This window comes from Astyanax mexicanus, chromosome 9, assembly GCF_023375975.1.
Source record: "Astyanax mexicanus isolate ESR-SI-001 chromosome 9, AstMex3_surface, whole genome shotgun sequence".
NCBI classification, from domain to species: domain Eukaryota; kingdom Metazoa; phylum Chordata; class Actinopteri; order Characiformes; family Acestrorhamphidae; genus Astyanax; species Astyanax mexicanus.
In genome coordinates, this window is record NC_064416.1 from 2324689 (window position 1) to 2347442 (window position 22754).

At 36.9% G+C, this 22754-nt stretch overlaps 2 protein-coding genes and 1 long non-coding RNA gene across 7 annotated transcripts; 1 reads left to right on the top strand and 2 right to left on the bottom strand.

The window, feature by feature from the left end:
• Positions 1–195: 195 nt before the first annotated feature.
• Positions 196–6822, bottom strand: exosc5 (exosome component 5). The gene is made up of 6 exons (XM_007231287.3): positions 6643–6822; positions 5654–5767; positions 4836–4957; positions 1983–2123; positions 735–824; positions 196–346 (listed from the first exon to the last, which is right to left on the bottom strand). Exons 1-6 carry the CDS (start codon positions 6740–6742, stop codon positions 251–253), a joined length of 663 nt encoding a protein of 220 aa, XP_007231349.3. The 5' UTR covers positions 6743–6822; the 3' UTR covers positions 196–250.
• LOC125804566 (uncharacterized) lies at positions 2783–3844 on the bottom strand. 5 transcript variants are annotated; one of them, XR_007440680.1, is made up of 3 exons: positions 3628–3844; positions 3328–3413; positions 2783–3284 (listed from the first exon to the last, which is right to left on the bottom strand). It is a non-coding gene; the product is annotated as an uncharacterized LOC125804566 (long non-coding RNA). The 5 variants fall into 5 exon arrangements; XR_007440683.1 differs by having other exon boundaries at positions 2783–3241; positions 3372–3413; positions 3607–3844; XR_007440682.1 differs by having other exon boundaries at positions 2783–3241; positions 3351–3413; positions 3607–3844.
• Positions 6823–7905: 1083 nt separating the features above from the next.
• bckdha (branched chain keto acid dehydrogenase E1 subunit alpha) lies at positions 7906–22181 on the top strand. Its single transcript, XM_022664944.2, has 8 exons — positions 7906–8061; positions 11341–11517; positions 12837–12923; positions 13021–13129; positions 13951–14112; positions 14749–14955; positions 16299–16440; positions 19583–22181. Exons 1-8 carry the CDS (start codon positions 7948–7950, stop codon positions 19923–19925), a joined length of 1341 nt encoding a protein of 446 aa, XP_022520665.1. The 5' UTR covers positions 7906–7947; the 3' UTR covers positions 19926–22181.
• The last annotated feature ends 573 nt before the right edge of the window (positions 22182–22754 follow it).

Consider the following 22754-nt stretch of genomic DNA (forward strand, 5'->3'; position numbering starts at 1 on the left):
CCCCTCCCCTAAACCCATACATCACTCAGTGTCCCTCCCAAACTACCCCTCCCATCCTTCCTTTTTCAAATTCGAGCTGAGGGTGGAGTCAGATAAAATCAGAGGGTTTAATGCCCCTTTAAACTGCATTACAGGCAAAAGTTCAGAATATGTTTAACCTGTTATGTGAGGTAAATAAGGAGGCACGATTCTGAATTGTAGGAAAAAGCATTTATTATACAAATATAATAAAAAACAGAAGAAAATACTGTTACAGAATTTTTGAGTATCTCCGCTTTACAGAATCTCTATAAAACTGGAATATCTTCTCAGATGCCTTCTGGCTGAGGGCTATACACTGCTGCAGCTGTGGGGCGGGGAAAAAAAAAAGAAAAATTAAAAACAAAGAATTTACAACAGCGTTTTAGGGCCACTCTTTAAAAAAAAAGGTAATTTTAAAAATACAAATTAGTTATATTACGAGATCAAAGTCATAATATTACTAGATTAAAGTTAGAATATCACAGGAATAAAGTCAAAGAGCGGAGCACAGTGGGGGAAATGGGGGTGTTTTTTGCTCATGATCTGTTACAGGGCTGCTGTGATTACCATCAGTTATTTACATTTATAACCTGCTGATTGTTCATGCTCTAGTGTTACAGTTAGACAATAAAGTAAAGAACTAAACGCAGAACAGAATAAATGTAACAAACAAAAAGCTTAACTTTCAGGTGTGTAAAAACACCCAATCTTACCTCTTTAACTGAGAAAGAACCTTTAGTGGAGGACATCAGGACATTACGCTCTTTACTGTCGATAGCAAAAGTCATCAGAGCTCGACTTTCCTGAAATAAAGGCAAAAAAAAAAAAAAAATCATACAAGTCGTAATTACAAGGTTATGTTGTATTGACAAATTGATAATTATAAGAAACTAGGTCATAATTATGAGATGCTAAGTCATTTATAATAGATGCAAATTGATAATTATGAGAAACTAGGTCATAATTACAAGATGCATTATTACAAAACACCATAAGTCATAATTAGGAGATACCAAGACAATTATAATACGCTAAAACATAATTACAAGATGTTAACTCAAAGTCCTAATTACGAGAGTCTAAGTCCTAATTACGAGAGTCTAAGCCCTAATTACGAGAGTCTAAGTCCTAGTTACGAGTCTAAGTCCTAATTACGAGAGTCTAAATCATAATTACGAGAGCATAAGTCCTAATTACGAGTCTCAGTCCTAATTACGAGTCTCAGTCCTAATTATGAGAGTCTAAATCATAATTACGAGAGTCTAAGCCCTAATTACGAGAGTCTAAGTCCTAGTTACGAGTCTAAGTCCTAGTTATGAGAGTCTAAATCATAATTACGAGAGTCTAAGCCCTAATTACGAGAGTCTAAGCCCTAATTACGAGAGTCTAAGTCCTAGTTACGAGTCTAAGTCCTAGTTATGAGAGTCTAAATCATAATTACGAGAGCCTAAGTCATAACTATGAGAGGCTAATGCATAACTTTGAGATGCTAAGTCAAATTACAAGAGCCTGTCATAATTATGAGAAGTTAAGTTATTTATATAAGATGCTGAGTCATAACTATGAGATTATAAGCCATAATTATGAGATAATAAGCCATAATTATGAAATGCTAAGTCATAATTATAACCATAGTAAGCCATAATTATGAGATTTTATGTCATTAATACTAGATTCTAAGTCATTTGTACGAGATGCTAAGTCATTATTACAAGACGGTAAGTCATAATTCTGAGATTCTACATCCTAATTACGAGATTCTAGGTCATAATTATGAAATACTAAATTTTGGGGGTATTATTTCAGAATTATGACTTTTTTTTTCCAACTGGTGGGAATGTGTTTCCGCAGGACTCAGTTCAGTCTACACGTGTATAAACAGTGAGAGAGGAAGTTGTGCGTGTGCTGCAGGATGTGAAACGAGGGCGGCGATTCTCGGCGGGGTGCAGATCTGGACGTACCCTCTCCTGCTGCGCCGTGGGGTCTGTGATGATCTGACTGTCGGAGTCGATGGCGCAGGTCACGCCGCAGAACAGCCGACCCATCGGCAGCCCGGCGTCCATCAGCGCCATGCAGGCGGCGTTCAGACAGCACGACAGCAGCTGAGAGCACGATAAGGACTCGCCCCATGAGATAAAATATAAAATATACACACACACACACTCTCAAACACACCCCCTACCTGCTACACATCCACACAGGTCAGCAGGCACAGCAGCATGACTGATAATAAATTATTAAATGTAATATCATATCTAGGGCTGGTCAACATAACTGACATCATATATTACAGAAATAGGTCTAAAAAGTGGGCTGTGTCCCAAATCACACACCAACACACTACATACAGAGGCGTAAACTACTCACTACTAAACCACAACCAGACCTGATTACTGACAGACCTGCAGAATCAAGAAATCACTTACATAGAACCTGATAAGCACATTAAACCCTGACCTGAAGAAATTCAACAACAGATCTGCTCATCCCTATCAGTCTGGAAAAGGTTATAAAATCATTTCTAAAGCAACCACAGTGATTCACTATTATTCACTAATGGAGAAAGAGCTTTTTAAACTGTACCGCGGAGCTTTTTACCTGTACCGCGGGGCTTTTTACCTGTACCGCGGAGCTTTTAAACTGTACCGCGGAGCTTTTTACCTGTTCCGCGGAGCTTTTTAAACTGTACCGCGGAGCTTTTTAAACTGTACCGCGGAGCTTTTAAACTGTACCGCGGAGCTTTTTAAACTGTACCGCGGAGCTTTTAAACTGTACCGCGGAGCTTTTAAACTGTACCGCGGAGCTTTTTACCTGTACCGCGGAGCTTTTTAAACTGTACCGCGGAGCTTTTTACCTGTACCGCGGAGCTTTTAAACTGTACCGCGGAGCTTTTTACCTGTACCGCGGAGCTTTTAAACTGTACCGCGGAGCTTTTTAAACTGTACCGCGGAGCTTTTTAAACTGTACCGCGGAGCTTTTTAAACTGTACCGCGGAGCTTTTTAAACTGTACCGCGGAGCTTTTTACCTGTACCGCGGAGCTTTTTAAACTGTACCGCGGAGCTTTTTACCTGTACCGCGGAGCTTTTTAAACTGTACCGCGGAGCTTTTTAAACTGTACCGCGGAGCTTTTTAAACTGTACCGCGGAGCTTTTTACCTGTACCGCGGAGCTTTTAAACTGTACCGCGGAGCTTTTAAACTGTACCGCGGAGCTTTTTAAACTGTACCGCGGAGCTTTTAAACTGTACCGCGGAGCTTTTTAAACTGTACCGCGGAGCTTTTTTAACTGTACCGCGGAGCTTTTTACCTGTACCGCGGAGCTTTTTAAACTGTACCGCGGAGCTTTTAAACTGTACCGCGGAGCTTTTAAACTGTACCGCGGAGCTTTTTAAACTGTACCACGGAGCTTTTAAACTGTACCGCGGAGCTTTTTAAACTGTACCGCGGAGCTTTTTAAACTGTACCGCGGAGCTTTTTAAACTGTACCACGGAGCTTTTAAACTGTACCGCGGAGCTTTTTACCTGTACCGCGGAGCTTTTTACCTGTACCGCGGAGCTTTTTAACTGTACTGCGGAGCTTTTAAACTGTACCGCGGAGCTTTTAAACTGTACCGCGGAGCTTTTAAACTGTACCGCGGAGCTTTTAAACTGTACCGCGGAGCTTTTTACCTGTACCGCGGAGCTTTTTACCTGTACCGCGGAGCTTTTTACCTGTACCGCGGAGCTTTTTACCTGTACCGCGGAGCTTTTAAACTGTACCACTGAGCTTTTTAAACTGTACCACTGAGCTTTTTAAACTGTACCGCGGAGCTTTTTAACTGTACTGCGGAGCTTTTTAACTGTACCGCGGAGCTTTTTTAAACTGAGCTGAGCTTTTTAACTGAGCTTTTTAACTGTACTGCGGAGCTTTTTAACTGTACCGCGGAGCTTTTTTAAACTGAGCTGAGCTTTTTAACTGAGCTTTTTAACTGTACCGCGGAGCTTTTAAACTACTGTTTTTTTCCCCCTGCGAGACAGGTTTAAGCTTGACGAGATCTCGTCACACCCCTAGAAAAAACATGGAAAACTGGTGAACCTTCCCAGGAGTGACCGGCCGACCGAACAAAATTACTCCAAAAGGGCATGAACAACTCATCCATGAGATCCCAAAAGAACCCAGAACAACATTTATCAATTAACATCATGATGCTCTTTAGGAAAAATTGTTTTTTCCTTTTTAAAATTATGGGTAAATATTATATTTTGACTGAAGAGACAAAAGTGGAACTTTTTGGAAGGTGTGTGTCCCGTTACATCTGGCATAAAACTATAATAAACACATAATTTCAGCAATAAAAGAACATTGCTCTCACTGAACGTAAAATGTAAAACATGGTGGTGGTAGTGTGTGCGTTATGATGGTCTGGAGCTGCCGGACTTTAACTTGCTGTAATAGATGGAAGCAGGAGTTCTGCTGTTTTTACCAGAAAATCCTGAAGGAGAATCAGAATCCGTCCATCTGTTCCTTACTGACCTCAAGCTCAGGAGTACTTGGGTTCTGCAGCAGGACAATGACCCAAAGCACACAAACAAAAAGTTCACCTCTGAATGGATTAAAAATAAATAAAAACTAAATGAAGGTTTAGGAGGGTCTAGTTAAAGTCTGATTGAGATGCTGTGGATGATCTTAAACAGTTTTAGACGTTTATGCTGGAAAATCCTCCAATGTGTCTGAATTAAAACTGTAATTCTGTAAAGAAGAGTGGAACTAAATTCCTCCAGAGATGAGAAAGACTCGTTACTAGTTATAAACAGGTGTGGATTTATAAAGGATACAGAGCCGTCGTCGTGCACCACCTGGAGGATGAGTGCGAGGGAGGACCGAGGATGAAGAGTGGACAGCAGGACAGCCTCACACGTTTCCCTCACACACTGCTCCCTCGCACGCTCCCGCACACCTACAGAACCGGGTTACAGAACCGGATTAGTGAACGTTCATCACACGCACAGATTTTCACTATTACATGACTACCACCCTGTGGTGAGAGGGGGTAACGCAACCAACAACAGGCTTTTAATCTAGAGGAATATTAAAGCATGATTAGTGTTATAAATAAATTAATATGTTCACTGTATTGTAATGAGAATTACATTAATTAAATAGGGCTCTAACAATAAATATTACTTTAACCTACTAGTAGACTCATGCTGCATTATTGTGCTCAGTTTTTCAGACATCAGGTATGTTTTGCACTTAGTTATACAATAAAATTCCAAAACAGGAGTGTGCACAATATATTAATGTGAACTAAAATGACAAAAACTGTTTATTAAATTTTTTACGTTTTACAGTTTTCTGTTTTACTTAATTTTATTGAAGCATTTTGAGCTGCGTTTTTTTTTGATGATATACAAGCAAAGTTTATTATATTATATATTATATTATAACTATTCCATTTTTTAATGCTTAATGATGACGGCTCTGCGCATTGACTAAATATTATATAATGCACAGAACATTTTAGAAGGTCCATTTTACATCAAATAAATAACTAGTTGTGAGTACAATTATGTTGTGCATTTTGGCAATATAGTGTATTATTAATTAATAAATTATTTTTTTATTTAGTATCTCTGAACACAGAGCTACTTACTTGACATGCCCACTTTAGGCTGGACAACCACCTCCAGAGTCGCTCTGTCATAGATCTCCTTATTCACTTTCACTTCAGCAGGTCCATAAACTCCTGCCAACACACTGGTGTCCCCTGTAAACACATATACCATTACAGAAACACACACACACACACACACACAAACACAAGATCAATACAGAACCCAGAAAAATCCTCCAGAAACCTGCAGAGTAGAGCCCCTTATAGAGTTCTGTAATGTCCAATAGAAACCTTCTAAATCCCTATGGATGCCCTGTAGAGTTCTGTAGTGCCCTATAGAAACCAAATAGAGCTTTGTAGTGCCCTATAGAAACCCTGTAGATTCATATGGAACCCCTGTAGAGCTCTGTGGTTGTCTATAAAAACCATATAGAGCTTTGTAGAGCCGTATTTAACCAATATAGAACTCTGCAGTGCCATATAGACCCAAGTTCTGTAGAGACGTTCAAAACACTGTAGAGTCCTGTGGAGGCCTATAGAAACCCTATAGAGCTCTGTAGTGCCCTACAGAAACCCTCTCTTTTATTAACTGTTATTTTAAGATTATTAAATGTAGTTATTATTTAATTTATCATCATGTTAATCCCTGTATTTGTGAATGCTACATTGAAAATGAGGGTTGCCCTTAATGTACTTCTGAGTGAAAATAACGGTTGATTGCCTAAATGACTAATTGATATATTGTCATGTGGACCCTATAGAACTCGTAGAGCTCGGCAGTGCCCTATAGAAATCGTGCAGAACACTGTAGAGTCATGTGCAGGCCTATAGAACACTAGAGTCCTTTGGAGCACTATATAACCCTATATAGCCATATAGAAACTCTGTAGATACCTACAGAACAGGGTAGAGTTCTGTGGAGCCCTATATAGTCAATATAGAGTCTTGTAAACAAGTGCACAACCCAGAGGAACCCATTTAGAACCCCATAGAACCCAATAGAACAGAGACAGTATATAGATAAATACCCTGTAGGAAGGTCGCTGATCCGTCCGGTTTGGACAGCAGGTTCTGTTCGCTCCCGTATTCCCTCAGAACCGAACCCGAACCCGTCTCTATCTGATCCATCACTGCCGAACCCTGCACCCCGCGATACTGCAGCACGCCGGCCCGTCGCCCGCTCACAGCGTCACTGTTTACCGCGCACTCTGATGACGCTTTAATAAGATAAAAGTCCTTAATCTACCGGTAAAAACAGTAAATCAGTTTACACTAGTTAAGCTAAAATATTCTGTATTTTATTAGGCATTTTATTTACAACGAATTTTCGTTTAAATAAGAAAGAGGATTGATTTGATTTGCAATAGTGTTTTGTAATTGAATTATTTTCTTAAAAATACTATAATACTCTAATATAGTATTTTTCCAAGGAACAAATATATAAATGTAAGTTAAATAAAACAGAAGGCGGTCATTTATTCATTATTTAACCATGCTATTTATATTTTATTAATAAAGTAATTTAAAATAATTCTTAATTTAATTAAAGGACACCGTTTTTTTTACAATCTTATGTACATGCTTCCTCTGTTATACATTTTTCTTGTATTTGGTTTTCCCATGTTTCCTAATTTATTTTATTATATGCTGATGTCATTTTTTTATTTGCAGCTTTAACCTTTATTATAAATAAATAAATAATAATAATAATAATAATAATAATAATAATAGTTTAATAATAAAAGTTTTAATAGAAACTGTTTAGTTATTTATACACCGTCACATATAACTTTTTACATGCTTCCGCTATTACACATTTTTCTTGCATTTTGTTGTTGTTTTTTAATTATAATAATTAATAATAATAATAATAACAATAATAATAATAACAATTATTATGATTATGATTATGATTATTATTATGATTATGATGATGATGATTATTATTATTATTATTATTATTATTATTATTATTATTATTAATAAATGAAACATTAGTTACATTATTATCATAAACAATATTGTTTTCTCATTTTAATTATTAATTAGCAATTTTATCTTTTTTTAATTTAGCTACATAATTTACTATATATATATTCTTTTTTGTTGTTTTTTAAGTGTGTTATTTCTTAGGGAATTAATGAATTTATAAGAGATGTGAAGAAATATTGAAAGTGAAATATTAGTTGTATTAAAATGCTGATTTTGTAATTGTGTGTATATATAATCAGTAATTTCTCAGTTATATTCATAGTGTATATACAGTGCGGTGTCTCCGCCGCTGCAGCAGGAGGCGCTGTGAGCGCGGTGCGGGAGGACAGTAAGGCTGAAACATGGCGGCGGTGCGGAGGCTGCAGAAATGGGTCGGACTCGGTTTTCACGCGTTTCGCCAAAATTCAGCATTAAACTCGGTCAGAGCCCTGCAGCGGAGAGCCTTCCGCACCCAGGTAACCTCACCTGCTCACCCGCACAGCGCGCGCTGCTCACCTGTACAGGTGTTCCTGTGGGTCTGATCTGAGCTGCAGCTTAAACAGTAGCATGTAATGCCCACCTGCAGATATATATTTAATATATAACCCTCAGCTAGAGCTTTATACTGTAATAAAGATATATAGCAGCACGTGAGGGGTTATTATCAGATGCAATATTATTATACAGGTGAATCTGATACAGGTAAACCAGCTGCTCACCTGGACTAAAAAAACAACACTGGCTTATATTGTTTAAAACACACATATAATACAAGCATATAAGCTACAGTATAGATAGATAAATACAGCTGTCCACAGACTCTGTAACGCTGTGGTTCTATATAACTTTATTTTAATATTTAATATATATGTTTTAATGTAACTTATATATTTAATAGTGTGTATGGTTGTGTGAAGCGTTAATAAACCGCATATTCAGCTGTTGTTAATAAGTTTAGTTATTAATAACTGGTTTATGCTGCTGATTTTGAGGTTAATATGAAGTTATTATATTATATTATATATTTTTTTACTGAAACCGGTCTATTTGTTTTGGCTGCGAGAACCTAGCCACCGCGCATGCGCATAACCTTCACGGCGCTGCGCCGTTTCCTTCGCTCTGATTGGTCCGCTCCGGGGGTGTGGAATATAACACGCTTCAAGGCGGGATATATATGTATATATATATGTATATATATATATACATATATATATATATATATATATATATATATGTATATATATATATATATATATATATATATATGTATATATATATACATATATATATATATATATATATATATATATATTATTTGATTTTTTTTTCTGTCTAACTTCTATATTATTATTTTTAAATTGTTAGTTATTATTTTGAGAGTAAGTATTTTTTGGTATACTATATATATATGGTATACAGGTGCTGGTCAACGAATTAGAATAATTTGAAATAGTGCAATCATGAAATTCTTTGAATGCATTTTTTGTGCAGAAAGCAAATCAGGTGTTCACCGCACCTGTCCTACTCGTTAGACTAATCACAGAACTCGTTACCTGGAAAAAAAATTGCTCAGCTGAGCTTTCCAAAAGGCCCATTTAGGCCATTTAACTGTGACACTGTTGTTTTATTGAATTAGAATAATGGAGAAACCGTTTCATTGAATTAGAATAAATGCTCGAATTTTTGTTTTCTGTGAAGAGTGTTCACTGTGCAGTATAAAGTCAGGGTTGAGTAGAATTTCTAAGTTGTAAAATCAATCATGGGTAAGCAGCGCGACCTCTCAACCGGAATAGTGGCTCAAATTCAAGCCCTTCGCCAACAAGGCTTGACCCAAACTAAAATTGCTGAGCAGCTCGGCATCAGCCAGTCTTCCGTCTGCAAAGCTCTCAAGAAAAACTGCAGCAAGCGCACCAACTGTTCCGGCGTCCGAAAAACTTCTGCTCTCGACAACAAGCAGCTGAGAAAGATCGCAGTCAGCAACCGGTTCAAGTCCACTTCCGAGCTCACCGACTTGTGGAACAAGCAGACCGGCGCTGACGTCTCCAGATCAACCACTTACCGTCGTCTGCGCGAACTCGGCTTCAAATCTCGCGTTCCAGCAGTAAAACCGATGCTGAACAAGAAACAAATGGAGAAACAGCTGAAGTGGGCCAAAGAACACGGCGAGTGGACTGCTGAAGACTGGCAGAAAGTGGTCTTCAGTGACGAATCACGCTTCTGCATCTCCTTCGGTGACCAAGGTCCTCGTGTCTGGCGTCGTGGTGGCAAAACCTACAACCACGAGTGCGTGAAAAGATCCGTCAAGTTTCCCCAGAGCGTTATGGTCTGGGGATGCATGTCCGCTCGAGGTGTAGGGAAACTCTGCTTCCTCAAGAAGACTGTCAATGCTGCCGTATATCAAGATGTTCTGGAAACGTTCCTGATTCCGACTGTTGAGGAACAGTTCGGCGAAGAAGACTTCATATTTCAACAGGATCTTGCACCGGCTCATGCGGCAAAGTCGACCAAAGATTGGTTCACTAAAAAACAGCTTGAAGTTTTGGCATGGCCGGCCAACTCGCCTGACCTCAATGTCATTGAAAACCTTTGGGCCATCGTCAAGCGGAAAATTCGCGACAGAAAGCCTACTACGCTGGACCAACTGAAGCAGAACATCGCCACTGCCTGGGAAGCTGTGAGTGCGGAAACTTGCGACAAGCTGGTCAAATCGATGCCGCGGAGACTTCAGGCAGTCATACAAGCCAAGGGGGCAGCCACAAAATACTGAGAAAGTGATGATTGTAATTATAATAAAAATTATTCTAATTCAATGAAACGGTTTCTCCATTATTCTAATTCAATAAAACAACAGTGTCACAGTTAAATGGCCTAAATGGGCCTTTTGGAAAGCTCAGCTGAGCAAATTTTTTTCCAGGTAACGAGTTCTGTGATTAGTCTAGCGAGTAGGACAGGTGCAGTGAACACCTGATTTGCTTTCTGCACAAAAAATGCATTCAAAGAATTTCATGATTGCACTATTTCAAATTATTCTAATTCGTTGACCAGCACCTGTATATAGTAATATAGTAAGTCATTTTGAGACAGTAAGTCATTATTTTGAGATAAATCATTATTTTGAAATAAATAATTATTTTGGGATAGTAAGTAAGGCATAGTAAATAATTATTTTGAGATATAGTAAGTCATTATTTTAGGATATTAAGTCGTTATTTTGAGATAATGTCTCGTTATTTTGAGATAGTAGGTAATTATTTTGAGATAGTACGTCATTTTGAGAGTTATTTTTAGATACTTTCTCATTATTTTAAGAAAGTACGTCGTTATTTTGAGATAGCAAGTTATTTTTAAACAGTAGGTTTATATTTTAACATAGTAAATTTGTTATTTTGAGATACTATCTCTTTGTCTTAAGATAGTAGGTAATTTATTTGAGATAGTAAGTCATTATTATGAGATAGTAAGTTGTTATTTTAATATAGTAAATAATTATTTTGAGAGTAAGTTTGTTATTTTGAGATACGATCAAGTCGTTATAATTCTGGTGTGAAAAAGCCCTAAAGCAGGAAACCAGTTGGTCGTTTATTATTTAGTGAAATGTCTTATTTTCTTTTGAGTATATTTAAGTGCTTTTTAAACAATCAAAATTATGTTTTTTCCGATTACTTGATTAATTGGATGAATTTGCAGTAGAAAACTCAATCACTAAAATATAATTTTTTGTCATTATTCCTGTTTTTCTGATTGGCTGGTTGCAGGGGGCTCTGTTCCAGCAGCCGTTTGATTCGTCGGCGGAGAAGCCGCAGTTTCCGGGAGCTTCTGCAGAGTTCGTGGATCATCTGGAGTTTATTCAGCCCAACGTGATCTCAGGAATCCCCATCTACAGAGTGATGGACCGACAGGGACAGATCATCAACCCCTCAGAAGATCCAAACGTAAGGAGATCCAGCCTGATCATACTTTTTATCATATCAGCTTTTTAATAATTAACTCAGTACTCAGGTCACTTAGGTAGAACCTGCAGTACTGTCTCAGGTACTCTGCGCAGCACTGCGGTATCTTTAGAAGCTATTTAGATTATTACATTAGGTACTCTCTGCAGTACTCTCTTAAGTACTGTCTGTTTGCAGTACGCTTTTGGGTACTGTCTGTCTGCAGTTCTCTCTTGGGTACTGTCTGTCTGCAGTACTTCCTTGGGTACTCTCTGCAGTACTCTCTGCAGTACTCTCTTGAGTACTGTCTGCAGCGCTGTGATACTATCTTTAGAAACTATTTCGATTATTATAATAGGTACTGTCTGCAGTACTCTCTAGGGTACTCTCGGCAATACTGTGTCCTGTATTCTCTGCAGCACTGAGGTACTTACTATCTTTAGAAACTTTTTAGATTTCTGTAATAGGTACTGTCTGCAGTACTCTCAAGTACTTTCTGCAGTACTCTCTAGGATACTCTCGGCAGTACTGTGTCCGGTACTCTCTGCAGCACTGAAGTACTATCTTCAGAAACTATTTAGATTTCTATAATAGGACTGTCTGCAATACTCTCTTGGGTACTTCTGCAGTACTCTCTCAGGTACTCTCTGCTGTACTCTCTAGGATACACTGTGCAGTACTATGTCCGGTACTCTCTGCAGCACTGAAGTACTATCTTCAGAAACTATTTAGATTTCTATAATAGGACTGTCTGCAATACTCTCTTGGGTACTTCTGCAGTACTCTCTCAGGTACTCTCTGCAGTACTTTCTAGGATACTCTTGGCAGTACTATGTCCGGTACTCTCTGCAGCACTGAAGTACTATCTTCAGAAACTATTTAGATTTCTATAATAGGACTGTCTGCAATACTCTCTTGGGTACTTCTGCAGTACTCTCTCAGGTACTCTCTGCTGTACTCTCTAGGATACACTGTGCAGTACTATGTCCGGTACTCTCTGCAGCACTGAAGTACTATCTTCAGAAACTATTTAGATTTCTGTAATGGGTACTGTCTGCAGTACTCTCTCGGGTACTTTCTGCAGTACTTTCTAGGATACTCTTGGCAGTACTATGTCCGGTACTCTCTGCAGCACTGAAGTACTATCTTCAGAAACTATTTAGATTTCTATAATAGGACTGTCTGTAATACTCTCTTGGGTACTTCTGCAGTACTCTCTCAGGTACTCTCTGCTGTACTCTCTAGGATACTCTCTGCAGTACTATATCCGGTACTCTTGTAATTGTATGATGTAATTGTAATTGTCTTCTGATGCTCCTCAGCTTTCGAAGGAGACAGTATTGAACTTCTATCAGAAGATGACGCTGCTGAACACGATGGACCGGATTCTGTACGAGTCTCAGAGACAGGTGAGAGTCTGGGCTCTGGTATTGATTAAGGTACAGGTTGATTGATATATTGATGTATTGATTTAATGATACATTGATTTATGCTTGTGGATTAAAGGGCCGTATCTCGTTCTACATGACGAATTACGGTGAGGAGGGAACACACGTGGGCAGTGCGGCGGCTCTGGACCCGACTGACCTGGTGTTCGGGCAGTACCGAGAAGCAGGTGAACTCCATCTACTGATACCTGCATTATCACACCTGGCTGTGAATATTTATAGCTTTATAGTCATTTATAATGTGCTATAAATAGCAAATAAAATTGTACTTATTTAATATGACTGTAAGAAAACTCGTCAAAAAAGGAAAATTCTCTTCTGTGAAAATCTTGAGTTTTTAATGTTTTTACTGTACGGTATTTTTTACAGTATAAAGTGCACCGGATTATGAGGGGCATTATGCAACACTAGTAAGGAACAGGGGTGTCGCCATGTTTTCTTTCTAATTACAGGCGAGACCTGTAAAGCTAAGCTAAGTAAACAAAACTGTAACTCAATTTAACTAAACAATTTCCAGTCAGACGTGTGCATATGTTAATCTACACAGATTTCTCTCCTGAAAACAGGTTTTTTTTTTTTTTTTGGATGAGTAAAGTCCTTCTTATTTACAGTAAGCTTAGATTTCCATTAAGGCTGGGTGCAGCAGCATTAGCAGCTAACTGCTAGTGCTACAGTCCAATATACTCACCTGAACTGCGAAAGAGCTAGCGCTTAGCCTGGTTTTCGGGTAATGCTAATGCTGCTCCAGCTGTGCTAGCCAGGGTTAGCAGCAGGCTACATGTAAGAGCCCTTTAATATCAATGAGCTGATATGGTGATTTTGTTTAAAATGAGTATTACTTGTATTTGTATTGTTAATTACAGTGAAACATTATATATTCAGTATGTTATTGGTACATATAGTTTATTCCAGTGATTATTAGAACAGTATATCAGCCAGAAAAATGTTTAATGCATTGTGGCTCTGGTATTTTCTCTCTATGCTTCAGGAGTGCTGATGTATCGAGGTTTCCCGCTGGATCTGTTTATGGCTCAGTGCTATGCTAACGCTGATGATCTTGGCAAAGGTCGGCAGATGCCCGTCCACTACGGCTGCAAAGATCTCAATTTTGTGACCATCTCTTCACCCCTGGCCACTCAGATTCCCCAGGGTAAATGATCATTTCAGTGCAGTGATTTATCAGTCTACTCATGCTTTAGTAGAGTTTAGTAACTATAGGATAAATAACTGATCAGTACAGTGATTTATCAGTCTACTCATGCTTTAGTAGAGTTCAGTAACTATAGGATAAATAACTGATCAGTACAGTGATTTATCAGTCTACTCATGCTTTAGTAGAGTTCAGTAACTATAGGATAAATAACTGATCAGTGCAGTGATTTATCAGTCTACTCATGCTTTAGTAGAGTTTAGTAACTATAGGATAAATAACTGATCAGTACAGTGATTTATCAGTCTACTCAGGCTTTAGTAGAGTTTAGTAACTATAGGATAAATAACTGATCAGTACAGTGATTTATCAGTCTACTCATGCTTTAGTAGAGTTCAGTAACTATGGGATAAATAACTGATCAGTACAGTGATTTATCAGTCTACTCAGGCTTTAGTAGAGTTCAGTAACTATAGGATAAATAACTGATCAGTACAGTGATTTATCAGTCTACTCATGCTTTAGTAGAGTTCAGTAACTATAGGATAAATAACTGATCAGTACAGTGATTTATCAGTCTACTCAGGCTTTAGTTTTTACTTTATTTAAGCGTGTTCTTGTCCGTGTTTCCTGTAGCGGCGGGAGCAGCGTACGCAGTGAAGCGTGAGAATGCGAACCGGGCTGTAATCTGTTATTTCGGAGAGGGAGCTGCGAGCGAAGGCGATGCTCACGCCGGTTTTAACTTCTCCGCCACTTTGGAGTGCCCACTTATCTTTTTCTGCCGCAATAACGGCTACGCCATCTCCACCCCCACCAACGAGCAGTACAGGGGCGACGGCATCGGTCAGTAACCTTTCTTTTAGTCTACGTTTTTATTTTTACTTTTACATGCTTTCAAATATTATTATTATTATTATTATTACTATTATTATTATTATTATTATTATGCTTCAAGAATAAAGGGCATGTAGCTAATTCCAAATTACTGTTATTAAATTACTCCTAAAGTAAAGTAGCTAGTGACAAAATTATTTTTGTGCCTGATTTAATGGGTAACTATAATTCCTATAAGCAACTTTGCTATTTGGACCATTATGCTCTGCCCCAACCCAATTAATTTTTTACTAATTTGTGAATTAGTTCTAGCATTTTTACCTGCTTACCTATAAGATCCCATTAATATCAATGAGCTGAAATGTTGACTTTGTTTAAAATGAGTATTAATTTTGTTTGTATTGTTAATTACAATAATGAAATATTATATATTTAGTGTACTATAATTTCTAAGAATGTTATAGGTACTTATAATATAGTTTATTCCAATTATTATTAGGACAGTATATCAGCCCCCATAATTTTTTACTAATTTGTGAAGTAGTTCTAGCATTTTTCAATAATTAATCAAAATAATTAAATTATATTTTAATATCTAAATACAAAATATTATTATTTAAAGGGCAGAGCATGCTCCTCAAGAATTATCATGAGATTCAAATATTTTATGTCTACATCTATAATATTTAAACGTTAAAAATGATTAAAAAAAAGATAAAGAAAACACCATGCATTGTGATTAATAGGCCTATTGGAGTCCAAATGCATGAGAGAATCTCAGGATGACACGTGCTTGCAACCCGCTTGTTGCCGCTTGTGGCGATATTTATTATTATTATTATTATTATTATTATTATTATTATTATTATTATTAATAGTATAGGTATTGTATATTGTTCAGGATTCATACGGTCATGAAAAACCTGGAAAAATCATGGAATTTAAAAATATATATATTTTCAGGCCTGAATAAGTTTTGGAAAAATAAAAATACCCAGAAAGTTTTGATAAAGTCATGGAAATTTGGGCTCCAAATCTTTGTGTTTCTATTTGTCGACGGAGTTAATACATTTTTGAGTTAATAAAAACATCAGCTCAGAGTTAATTCAGTAATTTAGCCTCGACACAATGGAGCTCCCAGGTTCTGACACACATTTTATTATTGAGGATTGTGTGTCAGATTCATTTTAGGCTTAATGTAATAAATTTTGATTGTAGTTTTAGTTGATTTTTGGTTTTATTGCCCATGTCTGCACGGATGTTTTAAAAATCATATGGTCATGAAAATGTATGCTTCATGGAAATGTATTTGTTATTTAACCCTGTTTTTGCCTCTCGTCTCCTATATTTAGCTGCGAGAGGTCCAGGTTACGGGATGCTCTCTATCCGTGTGGACGGTAACGACGTGTTTGCGGTGTATAACGCTACGAAGGAAGCCCGGCGCAGAGCCGTCGCCGAGAACCAGCCCTTCCTCATCGAGGCCATGACCTACAGGTAACACACCTCCATTACATCATACTCCTTACATCACTTATTATACAGCATCAGTGGGAGATCAAAGAAATACAGATTTTACACATTTATGCAGCGACGAAACAGTACTTATGTCACTTATGCTGTTGTAATTTTACTATCTGAATGTTCATAACACATGACAACCTAATTACTGTAATTTTCGCACTATAAAATCCTATTAAAATCCTTTCATTTAATTCCACCAAAAATCATCAGAGCTCCTTATAATCTGGTGATCCTTATGTATGGATTCTATCAGTCTGAATACAGACTGAAGTACAGCGTTATACAGGAGTTTCAGTGAAGTTTCTCCAGCACTAAGGCTGGAGCAGTGTTAGCATTAGCTGCTAAGCACCCTAAGCACTAGCTCTTTCACCGTTCATAGGATATTGGACTGTATACTGCACATTTAACGTGTTAAAGTAAGCTACATGTAACCGGAACACTCAGTGTAGCGCTGTCAGGCGTCATTTACTAGCGCTAAGCACTGCTAACAAATGAGTAATCTGTCTGCAAATTAAATGGTATTAATATAATAGAATTTGGGTTCAATTCCAGGCCTGGGTGACTAAACTGTGATTGACCAATAGGAGTTCTTGAGCAAAATTTCTAACACTACATTGGCCAAAATCTGTAATACAAAGTGCAATAGGCCTGTAGCCTGCCGCTAACCACGGCTAGCACTGCTAGAGCAGCATTAGCATTAGCTGCCTAGTTCTAGCTAGCCCTTTCGCCGTTCAGATGTGAGTATATAAGACTGTAGTCTTTAGTGTGTTTACTGTGTTAAAATAAGCTACATGTGACGAACCGCTAGCTAACAGCTTAACCCTTAGGGTTCCCCAGTGTAGTGCTGTTGGGCGGCTGCTGAACCCAGCCTTAGTTTAAATCTGGAAGTCTAAGCTTACTGTAATTAAACGGGAGAGCTTTATTCACCCAAATAAACAGCTTTCAGGAGAGAAATTTGTGTAGATTAACATCCAGCTCTCGTTTGACTTTGAAAGAAAATACTTTTTTAAGAATTACAGTTTTGTTTGCTTAGCTTAGCTTAGCTTTATTAGAAGAAAAAAAAAAACATGGCGGCACCCATGTTCCTTACTAGTGTAATTAAAATGCGCGTTTTTAATCTGTTGTGCCTTATATAGTGCGAAAAATATGGTACACTTTTCCAAAGAAAGTTTCTTCAGGTGGTTCTTTAAGCGATCACGCAGTTCCTCGCTCTGTGTTCTGCACGTCTGTATAATGATGAAACCAGTTTTTCTGTTTTCTGTAAGCTGATATATAAACAGTAACAGTAACACAGTGAATCATGATGTATTTCTGTTCCGTCTATCTAGTATTCGATTGTCTGATAGTGTGTTTGGTTGAATAATTACAATATATATATATATTTCACTGAAGGAAATTAAATCACCTGTCACATATATTTATACATTTTTATGTTTTTTTATCTAATTATCCCAGCGATATTAGTGTTTGTCTTTACCTGGAAAAAAAGCACCATATATATTACATATTTAAACAGATGCAAATAAACATAAATACAGAAAAATGTAAGAAGGAATTCTACTTTTAACTATAAGTATGTTTATATATCCTGTGAGCCGAGCTGAAGAACAAAGTGTAGAGATTCCAGATTTCTCCTGGATGCTCCTCCTCAGCCAGCATGTGTATATTATTATGTTCAGTTCCGTCAGCAGCTCACCTGATTGACCAGTACTTTACCTCTTGAATTTACCAAATCAGGTGTTGATTAATATGATGAGAACTAGAAATATAAACTCTATTAAACTCTATTAGATGAGGAGGAGAGATAAGGAGATGTTGTTTTAAGGAAAAGTTTTGCTTTTTGTAAAATTGCTTGAGTTTGTATTTATTGTAATGCTGTGATGTGTTTTACTGAGATAATAAACACTTACTGCACAGATAAGAAGCTTTTTCTTTACTAAAAATTCCCACAGGTGCCTAAAACTTTTGCACAATGTTATATACAGTCATATGAAAAAGTTTGGGCACTCCTATTAATCTTAATCATTTTTAGTTCTAAATATGTGGGTGTTTGCAACAGCCATTTCAGTTTTATATATCTAATAACTGATGGACACTAAACCAAAATTTGACCGGTGCAAAAGTATGGCCATCCTTATCATTTTATTGATTTGAATACTCCTAACTATTGTGCAAGCACGCCACAAACAGAGTCGCCTGAGGTGTGCATTTGCGCTTTTGCGTACCTCAGGCGACTCTGTTTGTGGCGGGCTTGCAGAAATGGCTTCTTTCTCATCACTCTCCCATACAGTTTCTCCTTGTGTAAAGTGCGCTGTATTGTTGAGCGATGCACAGTGACTCCATCTGCAGCAAGATGATGCTGCAGCTCTTTGGAGGTGGTCTGTGGATTGTCCTTGACTGTTCTCACCATTCTTCTTCTCTGCCTTTCTGATATTTTTCTTGGCCTGCCACTTCTGGGCTTAACAAGAACTGTCCCTGTGCTCTTCCATTTCCTTACTATGTTCCTCACAGTGGAAACTGACAGGTTAAATCTCTGAGACAACTTTTTGTATCCTTCCCCTGAACAACTATGTTGAACAATCTTTGTTTTTAGATCATTTGAGAGTTGTTTTGATGAGCCCATGATGCCACTCTTCAGAGGAGATTCAAATAGGAGAACAACTTGCAATTGGCCACCTTAAATACCTTTTCTCATGATTGGATACACCTGGCTATGAAGTTCAAAGCTCAATGAGGATAACAAACCAATTTTGTGCTTCAGTAAGTCAGTAAAAAGTAGTTAGGAGTATTCACATCAATAAAATGATAAGGGTGCCCATACTTTTGGTTTAATGCATATTGCACATTTTCTGTTAGTACAATAAACCTCATTTCAATCCTGAAATATTACTGTGTCCATCAGTTATTAGATATATCAAACTGAAATGTCTGTTGCAAACACCCAAATATTTACAACTACAAATGATTAAGATTAATAGGAGTGCCCAAACTTTTTCATATGGCTGTATGTGTATTACTTCTCTGGTAGATTAGTTGGTTTGTGTTTTTGTGCTGCTGTCAATGTGACTTCCTTGGTTAAATAAAGGCTAATAAATAAATAACACCAATTTTACAGGATCGGTCACCACAGCACCAGTGACGACAGCTCGGCGTACCGCTCGGTGGACGAGGTGAACTACTGGGACAAGCAGGACCACCCCATCTCCCGCCTGAGGCACTACATGACTGCGCGGGACTGGTGGGGCGAGGACGAGGAGCGGGCCTGGAGGAAGCAGTCCCGCAAGCTGGTGATGGAGGCGTTCGAGCGGGCGGAGCGCCGCCTCAAGCCCCACCCGGACCTGATGTTCACCGACGTCTACGACCAGATGACCCCCGGCCTGGAGAAGCAGAAGGAGGCCATGTGGAGACACGTCCAGCAGTACAAGGAGCACTACCCCCTGGACCTGTACGAGAAGTGACCCGCCCCCCTCCCCCCCGGTTCTGAACCCGGAGAAAGAGAGAGAGAGAGAATGGACCCGGACCCGGACCCGGTACTGTCCCAAATAATAAACTCCACCTGTATTCTCTTCTTCTTCTGTAGTAAAAACAATTCATTATCTATTCGGTTAATACTGTATTAGATCTGCAGCTCGTCGATACGATACGTACCAATATATTGCAATAAAAGGGGATCTACAGCTCTGGAAAAATAAAAATAAGAGAGCACTTAAAAATGATGAGTTTCTTTGATTTTACCAAATTGAAAACCTCTGGAATATAATCAAGAGGAAGATAGATGATCACAAGCAGCATAAAGTTATCCAAAAGCAGTGTGTAAGACTGGTGGAGGAGAACATGATGCCAAGATGCATGAAAAAAACTGTGATTAAAAACCAACCAGGGTTATTCCACCAAATATTGATTTCTGAACTTTTAAAACTTTATGACGCATATTCTTTGTTATTTCAGCAATTTCTCATTTTCTGTAAATAAATGCTCTAAATGAGAATATTTTTATTTGTAATTTGGGAGAAATGTTGTCTGTAGTTTATAGAATAAAACAACAATGTTCATTTTACTCAAATATAAACCTATAAATAGCAACATCAGATAAACTGATTCAGAATATGAAGTGCTCTCTTTATTTTTTTCCAGAGTTGTATAGATTTACCTTTAATCATTTTTTGAATTAATATAAAATTATAAAATTAAAAATGATGAGTAAAAGATAAAAATAAAATATGAGGTTCAATTGATAAAAAAAAACAAAAAAAAAAAGAAAATGGATAAAAAATAAAAACTGAAAAATTAAACTAAATGTTAAACTTTTCGAGCCACATATAATAATGAGTATAAAAACAGAAAATAATATAGAACATATTCATATACAAATCTGAATAAAATAAAAATGAGTGTTTTTTTTGTCCAATCAGAACAGTGGGATCTAACATGGACGGGGGTTCCTAGTCTGGATCACTTAACTATTAATTTATAAAAATAATAGTGAATAAAAGATTTTAATAGATTAAAATAAAATGTAAGGTTTAATTGGTTAGAAAATAAAATAAAATAAATTAGATAAGAGATTAATAAACAAATACAGTAAAATTTAAACCTACATATCACAGTAAGCAAATTAATAATAATAATAATAATAATGAAACAAAACAAATAATACAAAACTATCAAAATATAATTGAAATAATGAAAGAAATAATAATAAAAAGTCACATTTTCAATAATGAGTATAGAAAACACAAATAGTATGGAAAACATTTATATTTAATATATAAAATAAAAATAAGTGTTTTTCGTCCAATCAGAACAGTGGGATCTAATGTGGGCGGGGCTTCATAGTCTGGATCACTTAATTATTCATTTATAATGTATTTATTTATTAGAAGATGAGTCCAAACAGCAGATAATAAGAAGAGAATAAAGGAAAGTGGATTTTTATGTTGGATTGGGATCAGTTCAAAGAAAGAAGAGTCTGTGAATGTGACTGAAACGAAAGAACGAAAGAATACATAAATGAATGAATGAAGAACACTATAGTTGCACACGTGTGAGAAGAAGATAGAAGAATTCCTATGCATTGTGTTTTTCATAGTAATTCCATTCACTTTTTTTTTCTTTTTGTGATTTTTATTTGTTTGTTTTATTCTATGGATCAGAGAGAGAAAGCACAGCTGAGGGTTTAAATCTGTTCCTTGAAATCTTCACCACTAGAGGTCACCCTTTTCGTGCCTTTAAATTATAGAGTAAAGTATCTGAGCATCATAGTCTGTGCTGTAATATTTCATAATATCTCATAATTTCTTATATTTCTCTCTTATTTCTCAGCTGTAGTGATTTAATAACACACTACTACCCAATCCGTCACGGTATTATAACTGTATAGTGAACGTGGTGTAAACTCAGTCCTTAAAATTGGTTCACCTGAAAAAAATCACAGAAAAAAGAAGATTAACTCTAATAAAAGTGCAAAAAAATCATTGTATCTACAAAAGAAAAGAATTATAGATTTTTTTTATCAGGATTTTTAAGTGATTTGCGATTGGCATTTTTGTTGGTCCATTTATCGTGAAATTCTGATAAAAAAAAACAGCCAGAATCAAAGAAAAATAAAAAAAATAATGGAGATATTATGAGCTTTTTGAGACAGTTATAGTTAGTGTGTATATCGTCTCTGTCCAGTGAAAAACAAGTATCTCAAACAGCAACCTTCAAAACTTTCAATGGAAGTCAATCTAAAAAAAGAGTTTATTTAATTTTGGTCATTTTAAAACATTTCTATTGGTTTGTTCATCAAAAAAAAAATATCAACCAGTGTTAGGAACAGTTTGTTTGTTTAAATTATGTAGTAAACTAAAATTTGAAAAAAAAAAACAAAAAAAACAATGAAGATTGTTGTTTTTCATTGGACAGCCATGATATACATATATATATATATATATAGATACATACTACTGGTCAAAGGCTTTAAAACACCCCCATTTTTTCTATTTTCTCTTTATTTTGGCCATTTAAGCTCTTTAGAGTTCAGTCCAATAATAGTTCAAAATCCATTGTACAAAATTCTGCAGTAATTTTAATATTCATTGAAAAGTTCATTTATTTCAGTAATTCTGTTAAAAGTGTGAAACTCATATATTATATAGATGTATTAAACACAGAGTGATCTATTTAAAGTGTTTTATTTCTTTTATTGTTGATGATTATGAAGCTCACAGCCAATGAACCCCCCCCCCCCCCCCCCCCCCCCAAAAAAAAAAAAAAAAAATCAGTGTCTCAGAAAATTAGAATAC